Source organism: Lithobates pipiens, unplaced genomic scaffold (genome assembly GCF_037356315.1).
Source record: "Lithobates pipiens isolate NorthernLeopardFrog02 unplaced genomic scaffold, aLitPip1_a1.2 Scaffold_25, whole genome shotgun sequence".
NCBI classification, from domain to species: domain Eukaryota; kingdom Metazoa; phylum Chordata; class Amphibia; order Anura; family Ranidae; genus Lithobates; species Lithobates pipiens.
In genome coordinates, this window is record NW_027507787.1 from 29,029,413 (window position 1) to 29,048,190 (window position 18,778).

At 41.2% G+C, this 18,778-nt stretch overlaps 1 protein-coding gene across 2 annotated transcripts in view; it reads right to left on the minus strand.

The window, feature by feature from the left end:
• PANK1 (pantothenate kinase 1) overlaps window positions 1-18,778 on the minus strand; it is an 80,294-nt gene that overhangs the window by 41,999 nt on the left and 19,517 nt on the right. For both annotated transcript variants that reach the window (XM_077454197.1, XM_077454198.1), the window contains exon 2: window positions 1,439-1,791. In XM_077454197.1, the coding sequence (XP_077310323.1) occupies window positions 1,439-1,791 (353 nt within the window). The remainder of the gene's footprint in view (window positions 1-1,438; window positions 1,792-18,778) is intronic.

Here is an 18,778-nt window from a genome sequence, read left to right on the forward strand (position 1 = left end):
ATAATATAATTATTATAATAATATAATTTTCAGTTACGTACCCCCCCCAGAGTCTCCCCTTACATCCTCCAGCACCCATCAGAGTCCTTCCTTAAGTCACATGCAGGAATGCCCATCACAGGGTCATGCCTGGCTGGCAGTGGATGCACCAGTTTGGATGCACCAGTGTCCGTATTATGATACACAGAACGGTGCCTCCACTGCCAGCCAGCTGAGGTACTTTCTCAGACAGTGGCTGTGGGCTGGATAACATCTTTAAGCGGGCCATAGCTTGGAGACCCATGATGTACAGCAGTGGTCTCCAAACTGCAGCCCTTTGCCCGCCCTTAGCCAGCCTTTGGGGACACTATTTGTGTCATTGATACAAGGCATGATTCCTTCTACTGCCACAAACAATGAGGTACCACTATGTTCACCGAGACTGACAGTGGTTTCCTTTTGCTTCTACTGAAACCAACAATAGGGTAAACTTCCTTCCATCGATATAAATTTTGGAACACTTTTCCTCCCACTGATACCAACAATGAGGCACCATCCCTTCCACTGAGGGCATTTTTCCTCTCACTGTCACCAAGGTTGAGCACCATTTCTTCCGCTAAAACCAACAATGGGGCACAATTTCTTCCACTGGCATCAATGATGGGGCACCATTTCTTTCACCGACACCAAACATGGGGCACTATCACTCCCACTGACACCAAACTATTCCTTCCACTGACACTAATGATGGGACACGATTCTTCCCACTGACAACAATGGGGAACTATTCCTTCCACTAACACCAATGATAGGGAACTTTTCCTCCTACTAATACCAACAATGGGGAACTACTCCTCCCAGTAACACCAATGATGGGGAACTATTCCTCCCACTAATACCAATGATGGGGAACTATTCCTCCCAGTAACACCAATGATGGGGTACTATTCCTCCCAATAATACCAATGATGGAACACTATTCCTCCCAATAATACCAATGATGGAACACTATTCCTCCTTCTATTGACCACAGGCACTATGTAATTTTTTTTTACCTTTATCTCCATCAAAGAAAAAAAAATTAGAAAAAAAATCAAAGATGGGAGGCATAGACTTTGACCAGGCCCATGGCCACCCAATTAGATGTTGGAATATCTACCCTGTGCTATAAATTCTAAAGATATGAGGAGGTTGGCGGCCATATAAATGCATGATGCAGCCTTAATTTAATGCCGAAATTTTATAACACACCCCTAAAATAAATGATTAAGACAGTCGTTCTATGAAACACTAAAACTAACACTAACAAAAACAAAGACACAGTGAAGGACATGCAATGATAGACACTGCTTGAAAAGAACTATAAAGGATGTGTAAAAACTAACAGCTGTAGCCTATGATGGACAAAGACTGAAAGACACTACGACAAAAAACAAACTGTGCCCTTTCCCCTACATACCGTCCTAAAGTCTTCTTCAAACTTGTACGCCCCACCTCCTGTGGCACATAGTGTAGTGTGTAAGCTGGAGAAGTTCTTCTCGCTTCCCATCTGAATGAACCTATGCATAGCACAGGTGGGAAAGCGGATAAAGTGCAAATTGCCTTTACGGTCACACATGGTCAGGTTTTTCAGTTCCAAATGGACATCTCTGATTCCAGTTTTACCATAGGCTGTATTTGAAGTCAAGTATTTTCTTATGCTTTTCAGGTTTTCAACCTCTTCTTGTTCTTCCTCTGCTGTGATATCTTTAGGCTCAAAGTAGACAAGTTTAACCAGAGTGCCACCAATATCCATACCAAACCACGGGAAGGCTGTAAAAAAAAAAAATAAATAAATAAATAAATAAATAAATAAATATAAATGAAACCCTTGACAAACATACACATTAACATAAACACGTACTTTCAGCCTAAAGATATAGCTTGTGTTCCCCTCTGACATTGATCCAGTCCAGCTATGGATCACTCTCACTTCTTGCTACTTTATTTTTTTTTTTCAACATATTTATGGTTGCGTTTCAGGGGAAAGGTACCAAACCCTGCGGCATCTAAACCGCATGAGTCTGACAGACATTTTCTAAGAGCCCCTACTGACATGTTACTCAGCGAAGCAAGGTGGACCATTCTTTGCAGATGCTAGGAAAGTTGTTCATTGCCAGTATGGAACCCTCATCTTTCAGCATAAGAGATAGTAGCTTAAGGCCAGGGGCTAAGGGTTAATTTTAGAGTATTTTGTAAGGCTGGCCATGAATTAAGAAATTGAAGGAATTGAAGGAAAGAAAATTGCTCGATTCTCTCCCCCCCCCCCATCAACACTGAATGTGTGCGAAGCCCTTCCACTGAGTTATTGTATTCTGACAGCGGGAGCGGTGTGGCTATAGCCATCGGAAGCGATCGCATGAAAAAAAATAAAAAAATCCAAACAGGGTAGTTGTACTAAAGTCAAAATCGACGGATCAACTTTAATACAACCAGCCTGCCCATTCCCATAGACACACACCTAAACCTTGTGGACAGCCTTCCCAGAAGAGTTTAAGCTGCAAAGGGTGGGCCAGCTCGATATTGAACCCTACAGACTGAGACTGGGATGCCATTAAAAGGTCTTGTGTGCATAAAGGCTGGAGTCCCAATACTTTTGGTAATATAGTGTATAGAGTTGGAGCCTCTTCAGTTAGCCATTCATTAGCATGTTGATTTTCCACAAAAATATGTTCACGAAAATATAAGCCCTCTGGCACTGCAAGTGCAGTTATATCCTTCCTTGCACAATGCCACACCAGAGTTTAAAACAACCTGGGAAAACATTCTAACTCAATGTAGTATCGAATTGATGAAGCTACTTATTACACAATATCAGTCTGAACTCAACAGTCTTGATCAAGACATCTGGTTACAATGTTACAATCGACTAACAATGCTATTAAAAATCATACCCATTATGTAAAACGTTGGCAGGAAGTGAAGAATTAAGCAACAAGAACCAAAAGATATTATCTTTAAAAAGCAAAACAAAACAAAAAAAAAAAAAAAAAAAAAAAAAAACTGCCCAAGAGCAGATTGGCTTTCCAAGAAAGCTTTGCCTACCGTTGGCAGAATCCCCCTCCCAACCCAACCCCCGGGCAGAGGCCCTATGAATAATTATAGAACACAACGTACTCATGTAAATTAAATTTTTTTATGACTGATGATATAGAACTGATTCTTCCACTTTTTCTTCAAAGCCACGACCTAGGAATAGAAATAATACACTTTCAAACAGCAACCAGGGTGCACGCAAGCGGAATCATGGTGGTGGGTCTTTCACACCTTAGTCTAAAAAATGTCCTCCTAATTATGATAAGACACCAATGCATCAGAATCAACAACCAGGTATCACTTTTGTTAGTGGTGTTGGGAATCAGTTACAGACCAAACACATGGCTGTTACAGCCATGTAGGCCCTACCACCCAACACTTAATCCTTCACAACCTCCTCTCACCCAAAATACTACACTGGCACTTTACAATCCACCTGTCCCTGCACTTCCCATGCCTTTAGACAACCCTCAAATATCTTCACACAATATACAATCCAATTTATTACCAACTACAGATGTTCAAGAAACAAAAAAAAAAAAAAAAAAAAAAAAAAAAAAAAAAAACTTGATCCCCATATCAGGAACCCCGCATGCAAAATTTTCAGGTACCAGTGATCAATCAACCACAAAACGTAGGATTGGATGTACTTCATCTTACTCCATACCAGTTTACTCAACGGGAGTTGGACGTCCTTAAATTTGGGCTGAGCTTCTGTCCCTCTATGAAAATTGATAAAATGTGAGGCGATTAAATAGGTTTACGAGGAACCTCAATTACAAATTTATGTTTAATCAGGACCACCTTCGAACTAAACAGGAAAGGGAATTATCTGAGAGGATCGAGCATTTTACCATGAAAGACTCTCGTTCAAAAATTGTATTTTATGTTAAAATAAATTACATGTACAGAATATAAGACAAATTATGTGATACCAGAAATAAAAAAGTAGACATATTGAAGTACGGATGATACAAAGCAAAGAAGAATTTCAACATATTCTCGTGGGAATGACAATAAATGGCCTTATATATTTTAGAATTTGAAAACATTCCAAGACCCCTTTCACACTGGGGCGTTTTTCATGCACTTTAGCTTTAAAAAAAGCGCCTGAAAGAAGCTGCAACTGCAATCCCAATGTAAAAGCCTGAGTGCTTTCACACCGAGATCCCTTTCACACTGGGGCGTTTTTCAGGCGCTTTAGCATTAAAAAAAGCGCCTGAAAGAAGCTGCAACTGCAATCCCAATGTAAAAGCCCGAGTGCTTTCACACTGAGGCGCTGCGCTGGCAGAGCGTCAAAAAAAGTCCTGCAAGCAGCTTCTTTGCAGCGCTTTTGGAGCGGTGAATACAACGCTCCTAAAGCGCCCCTTCCCATTGAAATCAATGGGAAGCGCCTGTAAAACGCCTGAAAAACGCTATTGGCAGCAGCGTTTTGTGGGCGCTTTTAACCCTTTATTTGGCCACTAGCAGGGGTTAAAAGCGCCCCAATAACCCTCGAAAAACGCTGGTAAAGCGCTGCTGGTTTAAGCGGCGCTTTACGAGCGTTTTTCGGGCGCTGACATTGTGAAAGGGCTCTTAAAGCACTTGGGCTTTCACATTGGGACTGCAGATGAGGCTTCTTTCAAGCGCTTTTTTTTAACGCTAAAGCGCTTGAAAAACGCCCCAGTGTGAAAGGGGTCTTATAGCTGAGTTTTAAACATTTTGATCCCAAGAAAATATATGATTTTAAAGTTTTGACCATAACTTCTAAAGTATGGTTATAGTAAGTATTATATAGTAAGGGAAGAACATAAAAGGTATATAGGAGGGGAAGGGGAGGGAATAATTCTCCGGAGGAGGTTTTACATATCATCTAATGTTGTACCATGAAAGACTTTTAAGCCCTCCGTGATCTGAAACAGCAATGTAGACAATACTACAAACACCAACACTGAATTATCAACATTAGAAACCTCAACATCGGTACCCATTAATAAATGTAAACTGAAATCCCAAAGATTTCCTGATCTTATGAAAAATATCAGTGTATGGTCTTTCCTATTTAGCACCGTTAGTGAGATTAAGCGTATGACAATTGACAATTGCTCCAAAACATTACAACCCAATACGTCTGCAACAACTGAAGAAGCACTGGGTGCGCAACATGTAGCGCAATCCAGGATACATTATGCCACAATTCATAGAGCACTCTGGAATCAACCCTATTGTACAGAACGTTCTTTTTATGTAGTGTAACGATTGATGTATGAGTGGTGGATACTTTATTATACAGGCAGTATATATTAGTGTTTTATATGATGTATTAAAGATAAGGTGGAAAAAGCCCTTATCGGGGAATGTATGGGACTTTCTGGGTTCTATTCATATATTAATCAACAGTTATTATTCAGGATTTATATAGCGCCAGCAATTTACGCAGCGCTTAATTAGTTGTGATTAAATTTATTTTTACACATTTACATGAAAGAAAGAGGGTATAAAATGATACATTTCTTCCATACAAAAATACCACATGTGTGTACTATATTTTTTGTATGGACGAAATTTATCATTGTAGACCTTCTTTCATGTAAAATAAGAGATATATATTTTTTTATCACAACTGTTGTTGACGAATATATGAAAAGTCCCATACATTCCCGGAAGGGACTTTTTCCTCCTTTTTATTACAAAGGGATGGTTGATTGATTAACTTTTGGAAATGGTCACGCTAAACATTCTATTTCCATGTATTAAAGGTAATTTAATGTTAACATGTGTACTGGTGTGCCTAAAAAGTCACAATTCTATGTTCTTTCATTACATTTCTGGCAGTATAATAGTCATGGTCTGAGCTCCACAGTTTGTAAAGGAGCCAACCGGCACAAGAAATGTTTAAGGATCCCACCCTGCCGCTCAATGCCCAGCTAACTTGGCAACTGCAACAAAACAGCCAAGTGTTTTGATGTGCTCCTAAATATAGCCTGACAGTATAATCACCACATGGAGCCCTTCTCTCTCTAAGCTCATGATGAATTTATGTCCGACAATCAGAGCAATGCACAATAATAAAGGCACTCCGAGCAAATCTAAAAGGTGGCCATACATGTCCCCATATGTGAATTGCCATAAATACATTTATTTAAAATCTAAAACGACAAATGGATAACTCAAATGCTGATATAAAATTCAAGCAACACTGATACACTCCAGCTGGATGCAGTGAAACTTGTCCCAGGACCACACGGTTGAAAAACTGACGTGTTTTGAGGATCTGAGCTTTGAGGAAAGGGGCATGACCCCTGAAATGCATCGGCTTTCCAAACGTTTGGTCCTGGACAAGTTTCACTGCATCCAGATGGAGTGCATCAGTGTTGCTTGAAGTTTTATATCAGCATGTGTGCATCCATTTGTCGTTCTGGTTTTAAATAAAATGCATTTATGGTAATGCATGAGGTGTTTAGACGTATTCCCGGTCTGTGAAGGGCTGCACCCTTGAGTGGCATTGTGAATAGAAGCGATGGAAGAATACCCCTGGTTTTATGGAGCAAAGTTAAAGGAAATCTCTCTACCCAAGCCCCAGAAAGCAATAAAACCTGACAGGGGATCTATCACATCCACCCCCCCCCCCCCCAATAAAACATAAATAAACCTTTGGGTATAGCTCTTCTTTCTTCACAACAGTTTTCCTGCTTTCTTTCCCAACCCCCAGATTTTGTTTTTTAAATGAATTTTACTTTAAAATAACTTTTCCAGGGAACACATCCCCACATTTCCTGGATTCTCACCTAGGAAAGAATGACGTGCCTGTTGTGCGCAGCTTTCTGAGATACCTACATCCTGCGGGAGGCCTCAGGGTAGGTACTCTATGGCACATCATTAGGGGTGCAACTGTCTTTCTGGTATGTACAGCTGGCCTTCTGATGATGCCCCATGGCACAGGGTTGGCTGGAGGAACCTTGAAAGCGGCAGTTAGCCCCCGAAGATGCCCCCAAAGAATACGGACCTGCAGGACCAGGTGTGCAGTGGATCCCTACAGAACACTGCAGGGTGTGGGAGCTTTATGTGTGTGTATAACCCAGTGCAAAAATTAAGGTGGGGGGATAGCAAAGTTCCAATAATGGACATTTGTCGCCAATTTCACAGAAAAAAAAATACAATTTTTTTATTTTTTTTACAGACAGTTAAGTAATTTGTCCTTTTCTACAGAGAAAATCTGAAACTGCATGCAAAATACACATGAAGGCTGGATTCATACCTTCACACCGCACAGCAGGGGCCCGGTGCTTACCGGTTTATCATTTCAGGTGCGATTTCAGTCTGAAATTCGGATCCTTAAGGGACCAGAAGACGCACAGAACCCCTGTGCAATTCGCACCGGAGCCGCTCGGAGAGGTGAGAGCCAGTCACAATCTCCTGACATGCCAATTGGATGCGGAGAAACCTGCATAGCGTGAGCCCAGCCGAAGACCTGTGCTCTTCTAGTCATCGGCACTGTACACACTTCTGCAGCTCAAGTATCACTTCACTATAACAGCCCAGAGCCCAGCATGTGTTTTGCAAGCAGTTTCACGAGATTGTAAAAATAAATAAAAATACAGGTACTTATATAGCGGTGTCAATTTATAAGCCTCAAGGAGCTTACAATCTAAGGTCCCCAACTCACATTCATACATACACATACTAGAGCCAAATTTAGAGAGGAGCCCAACTAAACGGGCTGTGCTATATGTGGCTTATGGGACATGTTGGCGTTTTGTGGGTTGCGTGTTTTTGCTGCATTTGCCATTTGTTTTTTCACATGCCAAAATGCGTGTTTTGCTGTGTTGTTAACAACTAATGGTGCTGAAAGCGCAACTAGTAATTTTAGGTGTATACAGGTGGCCATACACAATACAATCTGATTGTACAATCTCCTTTAGATTCACCAAGTTTACATAATAGGAGGAAACACCTATCTAGCCAATCTCTCTATATCCAATCAGGCAGGCCCTTGCCCTACATAATTGATGGCAGATCTAAAACTGAAGGTTTACATATCCTTTAACTTCTGATGAGGGCAGGGGACCTTCAGCAGGCCTCTATGCACCATGCTACAAACTGGGATTATAAATGGTCTCCCTATATGTAGGAGAGAGCTTCAAATGCCAGTGCTGCTTTTGTGTAATGCCCAACATGCTTGGTATGATCAGTCACAGTCCAGCTGCAATAACATCATCATCATCATCCGCTAGGCTCAATGTACACGGGACATTTTACAGCCTCTCCTAAACTATTTAACTTGACAGATAGTAACTGACATTTAAAAAAAGATTTAAAAGCGTCCGTTTTGCTGCGCTTACAATCGCTTTCTTTTTTTTTTTTAAATAGTCAAAAATTTTAAACGCGTTACAACATTTACAAGCCTTACATTTTGTTGCTTTCCAAATAAGCTTCTAAACGCAACTGCCTAGAAACGACTATAAAACGACCCTGTGTACATGTACTGATAATATAACAGAGGAGAGTTCAGGGGCAGCAGGAAAAAAAAGAAAAAAAAAACAACAACAAAAAAACAAAACAAAAAATAAAAACACGCCCAACTGCTCCTAAACGTCCGTTCACCATGTACAAGAGGCCTTAGAAGGACTGAACAAAAGGTTACACTGAAAATAGTAACGTTTAGAGCCTATTTTATTGGGCTCAGCCCTAAAAAAATAGGTCAACATTCAGCCATTCCACAACAGAAAATTAAATAAAAACAAAACAAAAAAAAAAAAAAAAAAAAAAAAAGGAGAAAAAACAAGCCTCCTTTTCTATCAACCAAACTTTGTTCTACATACCTCACTTCGCTTGCACTCCGCAATCACATGGCCATGTCAGCAGGTGCCATCTGAAAGGGTGAAATTTGATCTCCGCTTTAGCTGATAACTATCTAGGGGAAAGGTCTCAAGTATATCAGACAAGGGCCCAGAGACATAATATCAGGTACAGCCTAATAATTAAACTATTATCAGCAGTGCTACAAGACACATAATCTAAAATGTCAACACAAGAAGTACAGTAAAAAAAAATTATCAAGTGTAAAACTAAAGAAAAAAAAAAAAGAAAAAAAAATACAGCTTACAACCTCTTAAAACTAAACCACAAGCTGCCCTGCCTTAGAATTTATATTTAAAAGCATTTGCTCCCTCCCTCCTTCCTATATTCACGTTTTACATGAAGGGGCCTCTAATGCCCCGTACACAGGACCCGCAAATTGGAAGAAAGATCCTCCGACTTTTTTCACTTACTAGCCGCAAGTAGAAATTGAATAGGTTACTAAAGTCACAAAAGTTTTCATACAACAGGAAAAAAAAAAAAAAATCGGAAGTGATGTCATGTGTTGTAGTGTACTTATACTGTATTTTCAGAAGACAACTGTACTACAATCTGGTATCATATGATTAAAATTTTCATGCTCGTCCGATCTAATAATATGTGAGGCACTACTGTGATTGGCTCTCGAAAACTCTGTACCAATGATCCGATTATCGTACGTTTGCGTCAAAAGCGGTATTTTATCATACGATTTACAGATCGTGTGTATTATAATTTATTATTATTTCAGGTACTTATATAGCGCCGTCAATTTATGCAGCGCTTTACATATACATTATACATTCACATCAGTCCCTACCCTCAAGGAGCTTACAATCTAAGGTCCCGAACTCGCATTCATACATACTAGGGACAAGTGTGTATGGGCCATTAGGCAGGGGAGGGACTTTCTGCAGTGTCTTCCAATGAATTTATTAGACAGTAACCATGCATGCTAATCAACCTTTCACCACACTTATCTCAATTCTGATAATGTCTTTACAATATACTTATTAATAGAAAAGTACTTTTGTATATTTGCAATCCATCTTTTCGAAAGAAAAGAAAAAAAAAAAAAATATATATATATATATATATATATATATATATATATATATATATATATATATATATATATATATATATATATATATATATATATATATATATTATATAGAATTTATTATTATTAATATATTTATTTCCATCAAAAATGTCACCATAAGACACCATATACACCTATGCGTGTTATACAGCATATACCACAACGTCTTTCTTGATGCATCAACGTGCATTGTGGTAAGTTCTCATCCACCAACTATGGGTCCTCAACACCAAAAAGATGCACATTATCCCTCTTTGCATGTCAACGAAAGAGTCTACTGGTGTATACATTACTTAGCGGGTCATCGGCAGAAGCACTGGGGTCCCACTTATTGAATGGGCAAAAAAGCATGCCCGTCACAAGTGAGCCATGCATGCCATTGTGAACTGGACCTAAAACTGTTCACAAAAATTGCAACTAGTATAAACTGCCCATTTGTAGTAAGAGTAAATACAATCTAAAATGGCAACTAGTATATTTACTGATAATCGACAAAATAGTATATCCATAATCTACAAATCCAACACAAAGTAATGAAATCCAAAAAGAACAACCCTGCCCATGACATTCACTGATCACCTGGTGAACAGGTATACTACTTGTCATATGAATAAAGAATACACTGATGACTGCATGGTGTGACCAATAATCTGCTATTGGTGGCCTAGAAAGATGTAATAATCATGTCCAATGCTGATCATCTGTCACGGATCCCTCTGATCTATACAGCAAAACCCACATTCAGCAGATTTTGCGTTAAATTATTCAGCAGTGGTGATTTTGGCAATTAAGCAGACTATACATATACAAATATGGTTACTCGTCCAAACCAATGGATGCTGTCAGATCTTTGTTAGCATTAGTCATCCAACTACTGTATTTATCGGTGTGTAACACACACCCCAAGTTTAGGAGGGAAGTTTAAGGGAAAAAAAAAAACGTACATTTAAATGCTCATCAATACAGCCTTATCAGTGTCCATCTGCAGCCTTATCAGTGTCCATCTGCAGCCCTGCATTGCAGCCTTGTCAGTTATTTGCAGCTTTGCCGTTTAAAAATGGCGCCGCTGAGATACAGAGCGGATGTCCTGTGTATCTTGGCGGCGCTTGGTAGCTCTCGGCGGGGGATCACCGCATAACACGCACCCATGATTTTCCCCTGATTTTAAAAGTGCGTGTTATGCGCCGATAAATATATGGACACATTTCAAAGACTGGACTGCTATTCAGTGCCATTCAGATCATGCCAGATCACTGCACCTGCATAGCATACATACGGTATCTGATTGCTTGAGACAAGTCATGGCATTTCAGCCTAGAGGTAAAGTTCAGCCTGTTTTCAACAGAATGTTTTGTACGGATCGTCTATAGGAGAGACAAACAAGTTAGACAGATAAGTAACAATTGCTGTAGGCTGCTACTAGGAAAGTCTAACAAATCACAAGTTTGGAACATACTGTACAGTACTATCGCTGCATATGGCCATTGTATCAAATATATTTTAAAGCTGGTCATGCAGTAATCTTATTTTTTTTTAGTTCAAGCAGTCGGTTAAATAGAAAAAAAAAAAAATTCCCGATTCTCCCATCCAAACATCTGAAGTATCACTCCCGGCCGCATGGATGTGAAGGCGGCGTCCCTGCGCTCTGCATTACGAGCCGCCACTGGTCAGAACACTGATCATTGTTGCTGACTATAGCCGGCAGCACTTTTATTCAGGAAAAAACAAAGAGACAGGCTGCTTCTACACAAGTCGAAAGGTAGATCAGCTGCTGTACAACCAGCCTGCCCATACCTGGATCGAAAATCAGCTGATCCCTGCTGAACCGGCCGAATTGCAATAGCATCTCCATGCACATGACACAATTAACTTAAAGTGATATTAAAAAGGTCCTTTTTTTCTTTAAATAACAAACATGTATACTTACTCTGTGCAGCTAGTACTGATCCTCCTCTTCTCAGGTTCCCACCTGCACTCCAGGCCCTTCCCTCCTGCCTAGTGTCCCCATAGCCAGAAGTTTGCTATGGGGGCACCTGAGCAGGCTCACTCCCATGCCGCTGCTCTGTGTATCCAGTCACACACAGAGAACTGCTTGGTCCCACCCCTGCTCTCTCCTCATTGGCTCACTGGCGGTGAGTGACAGTAATGGGAGCCAATGGCAACCTCTGCTGTCTCAGCCAATAAGGAGGGAAAGAACTGGGAGAGCTGAGGCTCTTGTGCACATTACTGTATCAAGATGGGGCTCAGGTATTATGGGCCGCAGGGGAGGACGCTGCGCATAGGTGCATGAAGGTTAAAACACAAAAAAACACAACCTTGAGCCTTTACAACTACTTTAAATAAGGTCTTAGTGAAATCCATGTACTTGGGGTGCCCTTACATCTCCCTAAAGATCTGAACTCTTTCAGCCAGTACTCCTGTTCCGACTGGCTGCAGCTGCAAACCACCCCCTTCATCCCCACAATGATCTGTATACAATTATTTTTTTTCCTTCTTTTTGCTACACCAATTTGTGGTGGTTACAGAAACAACTGTACACGTCTAGGAGGTCTGAAAGGAGAACTAAACTCTCAATCAAAATTGACTATGTTTAATCTTTATGATGATAGTATTGGTAAATGGATAGGAAGGTATATTAGATTTACTTTTTTTAACATCTTTCTTCAGTTGCTTTCTGGCCTAGGCCAAAATGTCATCATACATCTTTAGAGTCATCATTGGATTTTTTTTTCATCTGGAGGAGGGGGTTAACCCTCCTACCTGCATGCCTGTGCTAAGGGCAAATGGAATCCAGGAAGTGAATGTTACATGAATCATTTTCTGCCCTTAAAGGGGTTGTAAAGGTTTGTGTTTTTTCACCTTAAAGCAGCCTATGCATTAAAGTAAAAAAAAAACACCTGTCAGCGACCGCCCTCCCTCCCCCTCCCCGTTTTACCCGACCCCTCAAACTTGACCAACGGGGGAGCTCCCTGTCTCTGCCCAGGGTTCTCGGCTCTTGATTGGATAGATTGATAGCAGCACAACCATTGGCTCCCACTGCTGTCAATCAAATCCAATGATGCAAACGCTGGGGGGAAGGGCCGAGTCCTGCATTCAGCCTCTATGGACGCCGATTGCTGGACTTGGGAGCGCACCCGCAAGGTAACCCCCTCAGGGCAATGGGATTATCAGATGTGGCGAGAGCCGTCGAGGGACCCCAGAAGACCAGGTTCAGGGCCACTCTGTGCAAAATGAGCTGCACAGTGGAGGCAAGTATGATAGGTTTGTTTTTTTATTTTTATTTTATCTCTACAAATCACTTTAAACTGGCCATAGGTGGATAGGTCCCTGTTGAACTGGCCTGAATTTCAATCCATGTAGGGCTGCCCTTAATTTTACTTATGTCCCAATAACTTTAGGAAATCATAATGGTTCTTGGGGAGGATATGCATTATCTAGGGAAGGCACCCTGAACTTCCACCTTTCTTTTTTAGGTTGGAATAACCCACTCCTCAGGGCTATGCAGAATATACATGCACATACAGTGTATTATAAGATGGGAAAGACAGCCAGCCTCCTTATGACATCTGAAAAGAAGATGGTGGTGCAGGACTTGGCATGCGGTGGCATTTTGTTGATTCCTGGAGAGCAAAGCTAGACTTTCTGGGCAGTGAAATATGTTATTTGTGCTCAAAACATCAGATCAGGTAAGAGGGGGTTATGTGGGTGGGGTACCTCTTTACCTAAACTCTAGTGAATAGTCTACACATCTGTGATATGCAGTGATTGTGCCTTGATCTGCACACAACCCGCTCACATGTCAGAGCGGCATACAGCCAAGCTTTCCCATCAGACAAATATAAATTTAGATGCCAAACTAGAAGGTGACTCGGGTCACCCAGTTGTGAAGAATGCCAAGTAGGCAAAGGTCAAAATCTAAAATTAATTTGAATTTTTTAAACTTGTTTTAGGCAATATGCTATGCAGCAACTGTAAAAATACCATGTCTGGAAAACGTTGGCAGTATATTCATACATTATATTTGGCAACTTGTGAGGGCTCATTCACACATGTTGATAATGAAGAATGAAGTAATGCCCGTAATGTACTGCACAGGCAAAGAGACGTTCCTGTACATCACTGCCTGCTTCCGGGTTTTAGGGCTTGCACATCCCCACCCCTGTCGGTACCCGCTGTGATTGTATACAGCGGGAACGCATTAGCAAGTCCCAGCCAATGATTCATGGCTGGGACCTGCTGATCAGATGTGTACAATCAACACAGAACTCTGTACAAAAGAGAATGATCTGTTTCTCATCCGTACAAAACAGGGATGAGAAACTTAGAGATCTTAGTAAAAGCAGCACACTTTACACATATTACACATAGTTAGGCACACATTTAACCCCTTGATCGCCCTAGATGGTAACCCCTTCCCAGCCAGTGTCATTAGTACACGGACAGTGAATATTATTAACACTGATCACCGTATTAATGTCACTGGTAATGTCAGTGACCGTTAGTTCCCCCACCCCAGCGCCAGTTATTTCCAGATTGTCCACCGCACTATGGCAGTCCCATTATAAGTCTCTGATCACCGTAGTAGTATAAAAAAAAAAAAAAAAAAATACAAAATTCCAGAGTCTATACCATAGCTTCAGGGCACTATAACTAACATAAGCCAATCAATATACACTTATTGGGATTTTTTCCAAAGACATGTAGCAGAATACATTTTGGCCAAAACTTTTGAAGAAATGCGATAAAAAAAAATTTATTGGATGTTTTTTTTAGCATAAAGTTAAAAATATTGATATATTCAAAATATTTAAAAGTAAGCTGTCTGGATGCACAGGTGCTGGAGAGCTCATCATATTTATAGCTGACTTGGTGGTTGACTACGGGCCTTACTATGTGGCAGCCCTAATGTGACATGAGGGCCGAGATTTCCCCACCATTGAACTCCTACTGGTACACAGTGTAATCTACATCTTGAAATACCAAGATAACTCTTGGCAGTTGATTACTATTGACTACAATACTTACTTCAAGCTCTTGAAGAAGCGCATCAGTGCAAGACATGTAGAGCTCCAAGTTATTCTACACGCCACATCATATTATACCAGGCCTACTGCAATACTGATGACTGCATCTGTATAAATCTTATGCCAAGTTACAGTTTGGCCTATGGTTATGGTAATGTCTAGGTAAGCCTTTCTCAACCGTTTCAACACAGTGGAACCCTTGAAATATCTTTCCAGTCTCAGGAAAACCCTGCTAAAAAGAAGGACTATATCAACTCATGATACATTAGTGTGATGGTCAGTGGGAAGAATGTTCCTTACATTTGTGGTCAATGGGAAGAATTACCTCCTTACAGATAGCGAAAAAAAGATCACCGAGATCAGAGGGAAGTTATCTGAGGGGCAGAAATTGGTCATTGCTCAAGGAGCCCCTGGCAACCTCTGGTTGGGAAACCCTGGTCTATGTGTTAGTTTTACTAACTTTTGATGCTAGGGATTTTTAACTTCACCTTGTTTGTCCTTTTAAACCTTTTTTTATATAAATAAAAAATATATACTTTTAGGTGACCATGTGTGTTGTGGTGCCTATAAAGTCCATTTTGAGTCCACTGGTTAAAAATTGTGTCCAAATTTTTTAAACAGTGGTTAAGAAGCATTGAAAGAACTTCAAAAATGCTTGATAAATGAACAAATGAATGATTGATTGATTTGTATAGCGCTGCAAATGCGAACGGAATCGCCTCAAGGCGCTTGGTGCGTCCTATGTAAGTTCTGACTCAGCCAACCAGAGAAAGCTTTGTATTCACTAATAAAATACACTACTTTCTGTGAATGGCTGAGCGCAGCCGTGTTAGACTCTACTGTGGTCCAGGTACAAGTCTGGAAGTCTCGCCTCGAACCCGCAACACAGTGCAATATGCTGTATGTAGCTGCTTCAGTTCAATAGAGTTTATACAGCACATCCAGCAGCTTCACATAGTTTGCTTGGGCCAAGCTGGCTCAAATGAACTAAATGTAAAAGTACGTGAAAAGATGGGAGTTCAGCTTTAAAGTGATATTAACCACTTCAGCCCCAGAAGAATTCACCTGACCAGGCCATTTTTTGCTCTACGGCACTGCGTCGTTTTAACTGACAATTGAGCTGTCGAACTCAAACTAAATTTACGAACTTTTTTCCCCACAAATAGAGCTTTCTTTTAGTGGTATTTGATCAGCTCTGCAGTTATCTTTTGCGCTATAAAAACAAAAGGAGCGACAATTTAAAAAAAAAAAAAAATAAACACACACACACACACACACACACATTTTTACCTTGGTTTAGGCCAATATGTATTCGCCTACATATTTTTGGAAAAAAATAAATAAAATCTCAATAAGCGTATATCGATTGGTTTGTGCAAAAGTTATAGCATCTACAAAATAGGGGATAGATTTATGACATTTTTATTTTTATTTTTTTTACTAGTAATGGCAGCTATTTTTATCAAGACTTCAATATTGCGGTGGACAAATCGGACACTTAATATATTTTTGGGACCAGTGACATGTATACAGCGATCAGTGCTATAAAAATGCACCGAGTACTGTATAAAGGTCACTGGCAGGGAAGGAGTTAACTATGTTCCCTGGGTGTGTTCTAACTGTGGAGGGGGATGGTGTTCCTACTCCTCTCCCCTGACAGAACCGGGATTTGTGTGGTTACACACAGATCCTGATTCTCGCTCTGTCATGAGAGATCGCACTCGCATCGGCGACACGCTATGGGTGCACACCTCCTACAGCTATGACGGCTCACCCAGGGGAGCCATCCTGCCGCAGTATGACTGCGGCGGCTGGTCGGGAACAGGGTAAAGTCTTGTTGTTGTTTTTTTGTAAACATATTACACTTGCCTGCTCTGTGTAGTGGTTTTTGCACAGAGCAGCCCCAATTCTCCTGTATCTGGGTCCCTCTTTGGCGCTTCTAGCCTCTCCCTCCTGCCCCCACAGCAAGCAGCTTGTTATAGGGGCACCGGAGCCAAACTTTTCCTGTGTGTATTCATTTAGACATGAAGTCGCCACTCAGCCCCACTCCATCTCCTCACTGGCTCACTGACTTTAATTGACAGCAGCGGGAGCCAATGGTGCTTCTCTGCTGTGTCTCAGCCATCAGGAGGGATAGTCCCGGACAGCCGAGCCTTTCGTGCATCATCGCTGGATTTAGATGGGGCTCAGTTAGGTCTTAGGGGGGCTGTACACAGAAGGTTTTTTTTATCTTTATGCATTTCTGCCTTTAGAACCACTTTAAGGCTTCTGGGCACCTAGCATTAACATGCGTTTAAGTGCGTCAACTATTTTTTATGCCAAAACGCTGCTGTTCCTGGGTGTGCTGGCAGCAGTGAGTTTTTTTTTTTTTGCCTCCAAAAGCCCGGGTGCGCATGGACACAGACAAACATGCAGGGCTTTAAAAAGCATGTAAGAAAAAACTCCCGACACCCCTAACAGCAGCGTTAAACATGTCCAGTGTGCATGAGGCCTCAAGCAGAGAATAGCGATTCTTAAAATGCACGCCTGTACTGAAGTAGTCAGCAAATGCTGTAATTAAAGCGGGGTTCCACCCAAATATGGAACTTCCACTTATACACTTCCTCCCCCCTCTGGTGTCACATTTGGCACCTTTGGGGGGGTGAACGGGGGGACCTGTTTTTGGACAGGTCCCCTTCCCCACTTCGGGAGATGGGGCCACAGCCCCGTTTCAGGAATGTTCGACCCCCCTCCCCCTTCCCTCACCGCCAGCCCAATTAGAAAGCGCAGCGCGCATGTGCCGTAGCGAACCAGCTGTGAAGCCAAAAAGGCTTCACTTCCGGGTTTCCTTACCAGGAATGGCTGGGGCAGCACCCGGGAGTCGATCTAAAGATCGTCTGGGGTGCCGACAAAAGTCAGCAGCTACAGTATTTGTAGTTGCTGACTTCATTTTTTTCACCCAGGCTGGACCTCCTCTTTAAGGAGGGTAAGGGAAAAAGACACGGTGCTTAGTTCTTCAAATAATAAAAGGTGTTAATGTATTCTGAAAAGTATCTCCTCTGTGTACTTACTGTTCTCAGTGATGCTATATAAATCACAAGCATCATTTATAGGCACTTTTCCATGACAAAGTTATTTCCATGGGAAAGGTATTTAAAGTTAGTTACTGTTATTGAGTACTAGTAAACATTACTATATGCACGAGCAACGTTCCTTGTACCACTGACTTTAAACAGGAACGTTTAGGCTCACTTATAACTCTGGGTCTTGGTTTACTTAATAGGATCGGTCTATATATTCCCCTAGGTTAATCACATTAGGACACTAAAAGTTACTAAGTAATTTAGTAACAAGTGGTTTCACATATCCTTCTGGCCTCAACATTCAGCACTGTGATGGAGTGGTTGCCAAGGAAGGCGAAGTGCAGCTCCTAAGGGTACATGAGTACATCATATGAAAATGTGTACAGGGAAATCCATCAAAACCTTCTCCCTATCCATAAGATAACCTGGGAAAGGTTCAGACCTTTATTTTTATTTATTTTTTTACAATATCCCTATTATGGAGGATTTTTCAGAGGCAGTGGAAAGAAAGTGAAGGCATAGGTACCTAGGGAGCAATAACCACCAACAGAGATTCTAACCCTTCGTCACGCTATCTAATGCAGGCCACACACATATTAATATCAATGATTTAGTGAGCTCACAAGAGATTTAGGCTGGGTTCACATACGAACCCGCATGCGGGTCACAGCAGGGGTCCGGTGCATCCTGGTTCACCATTTCAGGTCCGATTTCAG